The sequence below is a fragment of the Miniopterus natalensis genome, chromosome 2 (assembly GCF_054644295.1).
Source record: "Miniopterus natalensis isolate mMinNat1 chromosome 2, mMinNat1.hap1, whole genome shotgun sequence".
In the NCBI taxonomy this organism is placed as follows: Eukaryota; Metazoa; Chordata; class Mammalia; order Chiroptera; family Miniopteridae; genus Miniopterus; species Miniopterus natalensis.
The window spans coordinates 141,594,759-141,608,656 of record NC_142082.1 but is presented as its reverse complement, the minus strand read 5'-3'; the positions used below and the strand labels follow the sequence as shown (position 1 = coordinate 141,608,656).

The 13,898-nt window shown below is 36.6% G+C and overlaps 1 protein-coding gene and 1 non-coding gene across 3 annotated transcripts in view; one reads left to right on the top strand and one right to left on the bottom strand.

The window, feature by feature from the left end:
• Positions 1-830: 830 nt before the first annotated feature.
• The window catches only part of TFCP2 (transcription factor CP2), a 34,305-nt gene continuing 21,237 nt past the window's right edge, over positions 831-13,898 (bottom strand). The window contains exons 6-15 of one of the 2 annotated variants that reach the window (XM_016201295.2): positions 12,285-12,437; positions 11,446-11,556; positions 10,996-11,084; positions 9,013-9,061; positions 8,513-8,606; positions 7,661-7,751; positions 5,606-5,730; positions 5,043-5,185; positions 2,731-2,782; positions 831-2,311 (exon numbers count right to left, since the gene is read on the bottom strand). In XM_016201295.2, the coding sequence (XP_016056781.1) occupies positions 2,277-2,311; positions 2,731-2,782; positions 5,043-5,185; positions 5,606-5,730; positions 7,661-7,751; positions 8,513-8,606; positions 9,013-9,061; positions 10,996-11,084; positions 11,446-11,556; positions 12,285-12,437 (942 nt within the window). In that variant the 3' untranslated portion in view covers positions 831-2,276. Of the gene's footprint in view, positions 2,315-2,730; positions 2,783-5,042; positions 5,186-5,605; positions 5,731-7,660; positions 7,752-8,512; positions 8,607-9,012; positions 9,062-10,995; positions 11,085-11,445; positions 11,557-12,284; positions 12,438-13,898 lie in introns of both variants that reach the window. The other variant, XM_016201294.2, reaches the window with a different exon arrangement.
• Positions 10,701-10,817, top strand: LOC148093851 (small nucleolar RNA SNORA28). Its single transcript, XR_015714143.1, has one exon. It is a non-coding gene; the product is annotated as a small nucleolar RNA SNORA28 (small nucleolar RNA).

Genomic DNA, 13,898 nt, shown 5'->3' with positions numbered 1-13,898 from the left:
AGAGAGAGAGAGAGAGGGAGAGAGAGTGAGGGGGAGGGAGGGAGGGAGGATGGGAGAGAAAGAAAGAGATGGTGACCTCTATGGAATGGAACTAGAAAGTAGTAAGTTATATCCTTCTTTATTGTTTGAATTTATCACTTTGCGCTTGACTTTCATAATGAAAAAGCTAGTTCTAAATTTTCATTTAATTAAAGGGATAAATAGTGAACAGATGCAATTTTTAAAGGAAGCTGACTAACTGCAATATTCTATCGCTATACCAGTTCTTACCAATTATATAGTATTGGCACTACAAATATTTTTTGGAGCTAAAGAAAGTATGAGAGATTTTCTGGATAATTTAAGGATCTGTGATAACAAAGTTGTATAAATCCATTCCTATAAATTTGAAGACTACTCTAAAAAAAAACTACCCCTAACTCCAAGTAAAAATTAGTAAGTGTAAATTTATAGTAAATATATTAATAGAATTTTATGTATCATTTGCAGTAAACAAGAGTCACAGATTCAGATTTAGAAAGGATCTTAAAAGTCATCTAATCCAACCCTCCTAGTTTAACATTATTCAGACAAAACAGGAAAAAAAACCCCAACACAATAGGAGCCTGCTGAGAGCTGATTTCCCTGAAGCTGAGAGCCGCCAGTCCTAGGAACATAGTATAACTAGAAATGTCCCCCTAAAACAGAGACGTCTGGTAATCATTCACTAAAAAAAAAAAAGATTTGAGCCTAAGATACCAAGTTGCCCAGGTCAGTTCTAAACAAGTTAGTTTACTTAATTTTCCAGTTTCAAAGTTTTCAATGTGTTTCCAACCAAAAGAAACAGGCCATGTTGCAGGTTGATTTTAATGAACAAAAATCTCTGTATAAAAACATTTAAACTTTATCAAATGTTTTAAAAACACACACAAATCCAAATCTAGTACATAATCTTTGAATATTATCTTTTTTCACCCCAACATATGTGTAAAGGGATTTCTGGATAAAATTTTACATGTGAAAGAAAAAAGACCCATAGTCTTACACATGTAAATGCACACACAATCATTCTTTAAGATGAAATAAAAATATATGGGAAGAATGTGAATGGAATCAGAAGGAATTTCTTATAAAGCTTAAATAAAGGAATATTACACAAGTAAAAGAACTGCCTGTACCAAGAAAAAATGCAGAGGGGAAAGAGAAAGGAGGGGTTAGTTTATCTCATTAATAAATAGTTTGAGAAGGTCATTTAAGAACAGTGAATTTTGGGAGTTACAGAAAATCCCTAGTTTTCACCACCTCAAATTCTGTGACCTGATAACTGATGATGCTTACAAAGCACCTATGTTTTTACTTTTTGTAGGCTTTGATTTGTTCATCATTATTTAGGTGTGGTTTGTCCCTTCAAGTGGTTAAATACTCAGTTCTCATTCCGTATTATGTCCTATTCACCAGAAGAGCCACAGTGAGAAATGATGGCAAGCACAGGGTACTACAAAGGGGCATTAATGGGTGGCAATTAATAAGAGTTAGACTGCCTGGGTTTGGATTTCAGCATCACCGCCTGCTAGCTGCCGGCTACTCAGCAAGCTGCTTAGCCACTACATGTCACCATTTCCTCACCTTCAATTAGGGATCATTATTACCTACTTTATATAGGATTATTAACAGGATTTAAACAAGATAATCCATTAAAAGAATTTATCACACTGCCTGGCACAAATAAATGCTCCATAAATGTTAGCTGAAATTATTTAGTCACAGTTCTAACAGGGGAACCAAAAGAAAAATTCTAGTCTATCTCAGTATTTCTCTTTGATGAGGTTTTCAGGGGCCAACTGTGGTAAAAAGGCAGTTTATGTTTGATGCAAAAGAGATTGAGGATCTAGTCTTATGAATATAGATGTTCACTTTTTTATATTAGAAAAAATTATACAGGTCCATATCACAAAATTTAACATGTTTCCATTAAACATCACACAGTTCTCGTCATCATGTCCTAGATACACCCAAATGATGTGGAGTTTCTATTGATATTCAATAGCAGGGTCCAGAAATTTTAACTAAGAAACAGCTGCAGAAACGCATGTTGGGCAGTAATCTGTGTGTGCCACAAGAGCTGGGGCCAACACAGATGGCTGGGATTCTGCCTCCACGGCCTAGACTCCCCCCCACACACAGTCAGATGGGTCAGGTTCCAGCAGACCTTCAAATCTCCATTTTCAACCCCTTCAAAAAGGGAGCTCCCAAGAGGTGAAGGAAGCAGCAGCCACTGAGGATGGAATGCCCCACACCTACTTCAGTATAATATGATAGCTATCATTGGTTTCTGCTGTAAAAAAAGAAAGAGAGAGAGAGAGAGAATAATCTTTAGTCACCTTTAAAACACAGTAGGAAGAAAAAAGTATAGTTATGTTCTTTTGAGAAAGAGAAAAAACAGAGGAGGGCAAATAGCATACTTATTGTCAGAGAATACTTATAATAAATTTGCATTATAAAAACAGCATGCCTCAATTTCCTCATTTGTGCATGGAAGGTGAAAGAGAATGGCAGAGAATCATCAGTTATACTTTGTCTATTCTGCTAATGACAAGAAGCCAATTCATACAAAGGAACAACCTCTAATAATGTCACTTTCTCTACGTCAGATGTGGTGGTTGACATTTTCCCTCTCTCCTCAAAGAAGTCAAATATGAAAAAGGCTCTTCAACTCCTTAGAAAAAGCTGTTTGTCTTACTATTTTATTACCTTTCATTGTGTCCAGAATAAAACAGGCTTCTTCCTGAAAATTCTGTATCATCTGAAAAAAGATCAAGAAAATTTGATTATTAAAAACTGGTTTGCTGTATTTATTTTGCTTATGTGGCTGTTTATTATATTGGATTTAAGTGAAAAATAATCCTTTGCTTTGTTTTCTCCTGTTTAGTTTTTAAGTTTTAAAAGCTAAGTAGTCTACAACAGTGATCTTAAAACTGGAGTATGCATTTTCCTGGGTTAATCCCAAGACTTAGCAAGGGGTACACAGACACTGAAAGGCCCATATGGGAAAACTGACTTTTAGTTCTCCAATGTCTGTATCTCCTCTTTTCTAAAACTGCCAAGAACCTCTGCAGTTTTCCGTTCCCATTTTCCCTTCTCACACTCCCTTTTCCCATTTTATAAAATAAAGGCATGAGTTTCACAGTCCTGGAATCCTACCAAAATGCACTACCCTGGGGTATAAAAGCCTCCAGAATGCCCAAGTATAACTGCAAATGTAAACTCTAATAACTGCGCAACAAATTCTTTGTGGGGGTCACATGGTTACCAGTTCTTTTCTTTCACCAGAATTGGACTGACCTAATCACAAATTGTCAAGTAACAGATAATTCAAAATAATTTTTGACAATATTACTAGTACTTTTGGGCACATAACTCGAGCTCAAAAAAAAAATCCAGCAATGGTGTCATAACAATGGTGTAAATAACTGTGAATCAGGTTCCACAGCACTTACATCTAGAGGAAAAAACCAGGTGGAATTGATGCTGAAATCTGTTTCATTTTATAGGCAGTATTCATCTATAGATGAATTAACTGTGAGGAATAGGGGGTCAGGAATCAAGCAATCTCATCCATCTCATTAATGGATACACTTATAATAAATTTTTTCTTAATGTTTAATAACTCATAAAAACATATAATACATTTACGTTGTTTTAATCAACTCTAATTATAGTGTTAATTCTATTCAGAATAAATAATCAATTTTACTGAAACATTTTTTTGTTGAAACAAATTTTTGTTTCAATGAAATATGGTAGAATACTAATAAAAAATGTTCAAGCATAAAAATGTTATGATAAAATTCTATGGGGGAAGTGAATGGAAATAGGACTTCAAGGAATTTATGTAAAATTTCTGTTAAAAAGCATATTCACGTCTGCCCAGAGTGGCTAAGTTGGCTGAACATCATAAATGCACCACAAGGTTGCCGGTTTGATTCTCGGTCAGGGCACATACCCAAGTTGCAGGTTGGATCCCTGGTTGAACAAATTGATGTGCCCCCCCGCCCTCTCTCTCAGCATGCCCCTGGGTGAGGATTAAAAAAAAAAGTATGTTCATATATTTTTTAAACAAATGATAGTTTAAATCACTCTTGTATTTAGTTTACATAGAACACAGAATAGTGAAACAACCATTTTTAAAAAAATAATATGTTTTTATTGATTTGAGAAAGAGAGGAAAAGAGAGAGAAAGATTAACGTGAGAGATATATTGACTGCCTCCCGTTGAGCCCATAACCCAGGCATGTGCACTGACTGGAAATCAAACCAGTGACCTTTTGATGCACGGGATGATGCTCAACCAGCTGACCCACACTGGCCAGGGCCAACCATTTCATTTTTTAAATGTCATATAACATGCCCAGAAATAACATCTTTTGCAACTTTCCTTAACTTAAGAGAAAAAATATTTAAGTCGCTAAAAATGTGCAAAAGAGGAAGGAAGGGAGAGGGAGAGAGAGATAGAAACATCAATGATGAGGCCTGGACAGGAGTGGCTCAGCAGTTGACCATCGACCTAGGATCCAGGAGATTGCAGCTCAATTCCCGGTCAGGGCACATGCCTGGGTTGCGGGTGCGGTCCCCAGCCAATCAATGACTCTCTCATCATTGATGTTTCTATCTCTCTCTCCCCCTCTCCCTTCCTCTCTCTGAAATCAATAAAGATTAAAAAAAAAAAAAAACAGTATTAAAAAAACAACATCAATGATGAGAGAGAATCATTGATGGGCTGCCTCCTGCACGCACCCTACTGGGGATCGAGCCTGAAACCCAGGCATGAACCATGATCTCCTGGTTCATGGGTTGATGCTCAATCACTTAGACAAACTGGCCAGGTGAGGAGATACATGTTTTTTAAAAATTATTTTAGGAGGTAAGCAACCAAACACATTTGAGAGCCTCTGGTCTAGTAAACAAAGCACTCTGCCCCAAAAGAACTGCTCTTGTTCCTACCACATGCCCTAAACCTGACAAATTCATTGTCATTTGGTGATTCAGCTATACTGAAAATCTACCTCATCACTAATGAGCACATGGATTCCTGTTGGCCCCTGCTTGTAGATCTGGCTGATCTGGCAAGGGGAAATGCTGAAAAGCTGAGCAATTTTTTCTGTCAGTTCAACAGCTGTCAGTTCTTCTAGGTAGATGGCATGGTACACTGCAAAAGGAAGAGAGCAATGGCAGTCAGCACAAAGTTTATCTGCTCTTAATCTGATCACTAGGAATGCCCACTTTCTGAAGGACTCAGAGTCAAATCCTGAGTCCTGACTCAACCACTTGCTAGTGTGTGGCCTGGGGTAAGTTACTTAACATCCATAAGCCTCATTTTCCTCACGTAAATGTGGGTGATAACAATAAAATCTACTGCAAAGAGGAGACACTAGTTGTATAAGTTAAAATATGTAAAAAAGTGCTGATAATAGTGCCTGGCATATATTAGGAACTCAATAAATGTTAGTTATTCAATTATTTCAGGCAAATGCTAAATCTGCTGTTTGATAAATTCCTATCACACATGCTTATAAGTCATCTCTTTGCCTTTCTTCATATCTGTCCTGGCCTGTCCAGAATGACCTACCGAAGAAAGTACCATTTGAGTCTCCATCCTCATGCTTCTGCTGCTGCTGTTGCTGCTGTTGCTGCTGCTCCCTCAACTGTAAGGATTCCTGACAAACATAAATGGTTAGCCTTGGGCGCACCATCCTAGGGAGGGAAAAAAAAGCTGTTAGTCTTACATTTTTCACGGCAAGCACATTTTAAGGGAGAACTTATGTACTTACATTAATACCATAGAGCAAGAGCTGAAAATTGGCAGCCCATGAGCCAATGCAGCTCATTTGCCATGTTTTATTAACTCCCCACTGGGTGTTTTGTATGTGTGTACGCATTTAACTGAGTTTCTTCCAACAGAAGGCATCATATAAACCTCTGAATTTTTGGCTTTTCTTCAAAAATCAGATCTGGCAATCCAAAGCCCTTATTCTACAAGAAAACAATCAGCTGTTCTCCTTGAACGGGATGTGCATTCTTCAGTACACCCCAGGCTTGACTGTCACTCATTTACATATGGACTCTGTAATTATCTGAGTTTGTGACTTTTGATATAAAGGTTAGAAATACAGATGTTCCTCAATATACGGTGGGGTTATGTCCTGATAAACCCATCATAAGTGAAAATATCATACATTGAAAACGCATTTAATACACCTAACCTACCAAACATCACAGCATAGCCTACTCTACCTTAAATGTGAGCAGAACACTTACACGAGCCTACAGTTGGGCAAAATCATCTCACTGCCACTGCTCAGCATTACCACTTATCACTAGAGCACAGGAAAAGATCAAAAGTCACAATTCGAAGTACAGTTTCTACTGACTGCATATCACTTTCACACCACCATAAAGCTGGACAATCTTAAGTCAAGCCATCATCAGTCAGGGACCATCTGTATTCAAAACGTATGAGCCACTGTTCTGTGAGTCAGGTTCAGACATACCTTTTATTTAAAAGTGCCAATATAGTAAACTGGAGAGTCTCATCTCCCTCATTAACTTCTCCTAAATAGTCTAAACCTTCTTTCTGTTCTTACTTCTTTGAAAACCATATTCAATTACCTCTTGACCTCATTATCTTATTGCTCCTTATTTCTAAATGCTCTTTAGACAGTACATTTAAAAATGAAATATACATTCTTTTCCCCCAAGTCATTAACCCCTGCATTTCACCTTTTCCTTAAAATTTTTCAAAATTATAGCCAATCTTGATAACTCTTGTGATATACAAAACAACAAATATTTCACAACCTGTTTCATTATTTAGTGACTGATTTGGTTCTATGGCATTGACCTGTACATTTTTTCCATCAAAATTACTGGTACCTATGGAAACTGGAAATAACAAATTTGGTCTATAAATTACTCTGTATGTTACAAATAGTAGTTGTAACAAGACATTTAAGCAATTACTACCCAAACTTAAGAATGATCTCTCCTTTAGTTCAAACTGAATTCAGGGCCTTTACATCTGTTGTTCCTTCTGCCTAGAGGGCTCTTCCCTCATATGACCTCACAGCTTCCAGTTTTTTCACAACTCAGTTTAAATGATCCCTCCTCCCATCCAAGTAGTAACCAGGCCTGACTTCGGTGCGTTCAGAGTGGAATGGCCATAGATAATAAATAATCCCTCCTCAGAAGGATCTTTCTTAACCAAATTCTGGGTACTCTACAGGTCACAACCTCGTTTTTGTTTTTGTTTTCCTTCAAAGCATTATCACTAACCAAAATACTCTTTATATCTTTATCTCTCTTCCCATTAGAAAGTAGTCTTCATGATAACAGGTACCCTGTTTATTCTGCTCACCAATGTATCCCCAGAGCCTAATGGCTCATAATAGGGACAATGAATATTTATTGAATGAAAGAAACTACCTGAAAATAAAAAATGGGATATCATGAGGAATTCCTTGAATCAAGTGTGGGAAAGGATATTTTTCATCTTTGTTTATTTAGTACATAGTTAGCATTCAAATAGAATGTTTTGACAAGATGGATTTAGTTGTGCAACAAGAGTCCCTGAATCCAAATCCATTTGAAATCCAACCTCACTGGTATTTTAACACTAAGCACATACCGGCCTTTTAATGCATTAAAAAGTCTGATTCCATCTGCAGGGCCACAGATTTGGATCACATCATCTCTAGTTAGTTTCAATAAATCTGCCCCTGAAATAAATATAAGAAAATGGGTGATAGAGGCAAAGATTCTCTTTGTTAATGACTATTAATATGGGCTCTGTTACCTCATTACTACTATGTTACAACCCATAATTTTTTGCATGGTATGTAAGGCCCTCCATGACCTGGCCCGTTTCCTCTCCCATCTCAATTCCCACCCAATTACTTCTCCACTTACCCCTATGCTCTCATCATACTGACGTCTAATGAGAAGCTGCTCCTCCTGCCTGAAATAACCTTCCACTGTCTGACCAACAGACTCCTCATTCTTCATGTATCACACACGTTCCCTAACCCCAGACCCTCTCCTAAATGCCTAACTTTGTATCTATTACATCACAACTACTTGTTTACCCTTTTTTGGGGGGTTATTTTGATTTGAATTTTTGATACTAGATGATGAATGATCAGGAAGTATGCCTTATCCATCTGTGTATTCTACCACACCCGGCACACCGAAGGTGTGAAATAAAAGTGGAATGTGCAAATAAAATACAACATAGTGATATCAAGGGGAAAATTTCAGACTACCTGCAAATGCTCCTTGATAAAATACTACATAGATTATACATTTTAAAAGTGTTGTAAAGGATAATATTTAAAAATTAAAGTGAGTTTAAACTAAGATATCTTTAAGTATTTCACAGCAAGCGCGCGTGGGGGCGCACACACACACACATGGATACCAGGAGGCCCTAGAATGTAAAATACCCCATGCTGGGGAAAACAAAAGGACAAGCAAATTTAACCTGAGAAGTTTGTAAAAAGCCTTGTGAATGTAGAAAACCGGTTTCGATGCAACCACTGCTGAGCTTCCTGAGGTGTGGTTGTTGGCAAGAGGTTCTGAAAGAGAGAAAGAAATTCTTTTGGTAACTAAATAGATTGAACTTCAAAAAGGTAAATGTTACATTATTAGGTAACACTAGCCAAACACACCCACACTCAGACAGGCCTAGTTTGCTTGGGAAGCTGTTTATACATCAGCCTTCTTTCTCTAACCATGCAAGATACCCTGGCAATGCCATCCTTATCTTCCCCACTAGGTTGTCAGTTCCTTAAACACAAGGGCCCTGCATTACTTGTTTTTTATCTCCAGTTCCTAGCATAGTATCTGTTTATAGTCAAAATTCAGTAAGTGTGTGTTTTAATGAATGAATACTCCTTAAAAGTTGGGCACTTCTACTAAACTGCACAGTCATCAAAGTATTATTAGACATTGCAAATAACTGACATTTAACTTTAGACTTACATCTGTGACTGGAGGGGGCGGCTCTGGCTGGTGGTTTGGTGAACCATTTCTAAAGAAACATTTATAATGAAAGGGTGAGTCCATGACACACACTAGGGTTCATCATCTCATTCTTCACTCTCATAATAAGTCCTAAACTAGAGATTTAAAGGGAACTGTGCTCTTATAAAACATTCTTACTCTTGGACCCAATACTTCTATTATCTGCTAATGTATTGTAAAGATTTGGGGGGGGGGGGGTTGGGAGGGGAGAAACTATGTCATTTACAACATTCTTTTTATTAATGGAGGAACTGAAAAAAAAAAAAAAATCAAGATTCCAGTAAGTTGGGACTTATTAGATAAATTATGGCATAAACACTATTTAACATAAATTTATTGGAATATAAACTAAATATCAGAATATAAAAGTAATCAACATATTACTACTGCATTAAATATATGTGTACAAACATATACAGAAAAAATTAATAAAATTTTTGAAATGCAATGTGATCACATACTTTTTATAATAAAAACAATAATTATTTTTAAAACAGCTTCAAAAATTAATGCTATTTAATTTGTAATCCAAGGGCTACTTTCACACCCTTGGTTTTTCCCTGTGCTTCCTTTTGTTTTATAGATTGTCGCTCTTCCCTAATGTTTACTTCTTTTATGAGAAGAAATTAGAGCCTAGTAATGTAGTATATGACAAAGAGAGGGGAAAAAACCTCTTAAATCCTATATAATATTTAAAATTGCTTATAAGTAGACTGAATAATCCACATGGGTAATAAGAGATTTTTCTTTCAAAAAAGATCTTTTTCTTCCCCCCCCCTTTTTTTTTTTGCCTTAACTGCAAAATTCAAATTCAGTCTTCAAATTTAGTGAATAACTTACCTAAAAGCCCTAGTTATCTATTCTTTCTACAACTTCTACCTACTTTTATTCTTGTTACATATTTAATATTTATGCCACCTTAATCAAATATTTCAGAAGTAGGTTGAACACAGAGCCTAAATAAATTAAAAGTCAAATATTACAACCAAACAACATATTCACACATTTCATAGCCTACTTAAAATTTCAATACGGTCTATGTGGAATACGTGCTAAATGCTAGGGCGATAAGACACTCTTTAGCTATCATTATCATGTTCAACCTTCTTCCCCTGATTAGCAAAGATTCATGATAATTAGGTGTTAGGATCATTCTTAATAAGCAACAAAACACAGATTAGTGTTTATACAACTATGTTTCAATTCCAATGACCACTCTCTAGTGAGAGTATGATCAGGAAGTGAAATAACCACAAGTAAGCAGTAATAGGGAGAAATGAAAAGCCCAGAAAATCAGTCCCTGGATCACTAAAAACTGACTGTCAATGTGATTTTCTGATGGGAGAAAAAAAGAGAAAGGGGTATATAAAACTCTTTCAGTCTCTTGCAAACAACACTGTGGCAGATGGTCAAAACTGTTTGATGCATGTGGTTGGGCCTGGCTCAGCAGTTGAGCATCAACCTAGGATCCAGGAGATCGAGGTTTGATTTCTGGTCAGGGCACATGCCCGGGTTGAGGGCTCAATCCCCAATTGGGGGCGTGCAGGAAGCAGCTGATCAATGACGACTCCCATCATTGATGTTTCTCTCTCTCTCTCTCTCTCTCGCTCTCCCCTTCTCTCTCTGAAATCAATAAAGATATATTAAAAAAACACACACAAAAAAAACTGTCTAACGCAATTTGAGCTTGCTATGGCAACAAAGTCTAACCTAGTCCGGTGCTCTCTCCTCTAGGAGACAAACCATTATATAGACTTAGCATAAAAAACAAAACACTTTCAGTTTCTCTGAAGGTAATCCAAATCTCAGTTACTACATAAATCCATCAAAGACTGACCAAATAGAAGTACTTATGATTTGAAAAGATCTTGTTTATAGAAAAATAATGCAAAAAATACACATTTAGGACAAACACAAGCCAATTTCATTCCCCAGACTTACCCTTCCCCAAGAGAAAAACTGCTATGCGAACTGTTGAAGCCAGGTGATGGGGAATTATTGACATACGTGATTTCAGGCCATGGAGAACACTAAAACAAAGGATAACTTAGATACTAAAAAGTATAATTGACCCTAGTGTTCCACCAAAACATTGTTACTTGAATAGCACATCTTGATTAGTAAGAGTAAAGTTTAATTCCTCATAAGCCCCCATAACTAAGAGGACCAGTTTAATTCCTCAGAAGCCCCCATAACTAAGAGGACCAGCAGGTTTTGATCAGGTGAGAAGCGATTTTTAAAAATTGAGATATAAATGACATATAACATTGTATTAGTTTTAGGCAAATCACAACATAATGACTTGATATATGTATATGCTGTAAAATGATTGGGTTTTTTTTAAGAGTAAAAAGTATTGATTAAAATTGTCATCAAAAGAAATCCTTTTACCTCTGTGAGTATAGTTGTCTCATAGGAAGGTTGGTATTTCTCCTTTTCATGAGGTGTTCGTTTCTCCATTTTCTCTCTATCTGTTTTTTGCTTTCTGTCTGCTCCTTTGGGCTGAAACGAGAAATACTTTGTTTTAAGCTCATCCTTCAACCCAACATTACTTCTAAAAACTTAGTCACAAGTGAAACAAACATATAATGATATAAAGACAAGATTTATCATTGCATGTAAGTCTGAAAATGGGAAATTTAAATGTTTGATGAAATTAAAAAAAAAATAAGAGATCTGTAACTATGGGCATGGAAAGATCTCTAAAGCACATAGTTAATTGAAAAAAAGCAAGCCTCGAAACAGTTCATACAGTATAATCCCATTTCTGTTTGAAAGAAAAGAAAAAATGTGTACATACCTATGTACATGTGTATATAAAAGCACAGAAAGGGACTAGATGGATACATACACACTAACTTCTCTGGGGAGAAGCTGGAGAGTCAGGGTAAGAGTGTGATAAAGGGGAACATCAGTGTTGCGCTCTGAATATTTTTGTATTAATGAATCTTCTGCAATGAGAACATAGCTATCCACGTGATAAAAATATTGACCAAAATGAAGAAAGGCGATCAAGTATGAATGTAACCAAAACTGTCAACTTTTCATAATTTTTGTGAGCTTTCAGAATAGCTTGTAACTTCAACAGGCTTTAAGAGCATTCAATGAAAATCCATGAGTTTTCATAGTTTTTGAAAAAAGACAAGCTGGCTTTTTGACTTGGTGACTAAACGTTACAAGTGAAAGATGAGAAAAGTAGTTCTAAGGGCCACCGCAATGCCCAGGAATACCTTGAAGACTTTGATCTGGCAGCTGGCTGAGTGCAGGTGCTCAGTATATTCCCCGCTCTCGTTCTCCTTGAAGGTATCAATTTGTACTCGGAATGGCACTCCCTTCTCCCCGCCGTGCTTCCTCATGGTGAACTCTGTGCTAATGCAGTGCACCTGAAGGCAATACATCAGGTTGCAGTACTGCCGGCTAGACAAACCAGCTGATGACATTTTTTGAGCAACTACTAACGGTTAAACCTTTAAAAAAGAGTTATGAACACCTACCAAAATAACGTTTACTTTTTTTAACTTGAAGAATTTACATTCTAATGGTGGAAATGAGGAAAACTTAAATGATTTACAAAAGCAAACAGAGTAAATATTCAGATATGTTAAAAGCTACTCTGAGAAATTAAATTCATTAACTGCTTCAGAGGATATAGAGTTAACATAAAAGAGAAATGATTTGTTTGTATAAGTTTCCTGGACTTTTAAATTGATTTTAGAAATACGAGGCACCACCTGTGCTGAGAAAATAATAAATATGAAAGCTGGCAATAGGGGGAAAAAGGTTTGCTTGGCTACTACACAAAGTTTACGACCTGTGATTCTGAACAGTGAAACCTCAACAGACCAAATACTAGCTTGGGTAAGGTAACTTCTCTAAGTGTCAAGGACTATTCCTACTCCACAGGATTATTCTAGAAAGTTTTAAATAAAATTATGTATACGTGTTTACTTAACACAGTGACTATCTCATGGGAACTACTCAACAAACTATTAGCTATCATTATGACAAATAAGAATTTTCAAGGAATATTCCACCCAAAGGAGATAATCAGATATGCAAATCAAATTTTAAGTATAAAGATGTTCAAAATAACTTTATGGATAATAATGAAAAATTAGGACAATCTCAGTGCTAAATAATCATTAGGTAAGTTATGGTACATCCAGAATAAAATAAGGGTGAGGCAAAAGTAGGTTTACAGTTGTGAGTATGCAAAACAGAGTTTATTCTTGTATTTTTATTTATTAACCTCTATTATTTTCCATATGAACAACTGTAAGCCTACTTTCTTTTTGTTTAAGTCTTTATTGATTTCAGAGAGAGAGGAAGGGACAGGAAGAGAGAGAGAGAAACATCAATGATGAAAGCATCCTACATGCCTCTGACTGGGGATCGAGCCTGCAACCGGGGCATGTGTCCTGACCAGGAATTGAATCAGGATCTTCTGGATCACAGATCGATGCTCAACCACTGAGCCATGCCAGCCAGATTGTAAACCTACTTTTGACCTATTTTGTATTATGCAGCCATTAGTAAGTATTTGGGGGAGAAACAAATGAATAAATTGGAGAAATTAGAAAAGCAATTAAGAAACTCCTCATTGCTTTCAGGAACATGTTGAAGAGTCTGCACTTGATAGTCAGACTGGAGCCCTGTAAAGAATTCCAATTTAACAGGTTTTATCCTTTAAGAAACAAATTGGGCCCTGGCCGATGTGGCTTAGTTGACTGAATGTCATCCCATGCACCAAGAAGTCAGTGGTTCAATTCCCAGTGAGAACACATGCCAGGTTATGGGTTCGATCCCCAGTAGAGAGCATGCAGAAGGCAGCCGACTGATGTTTC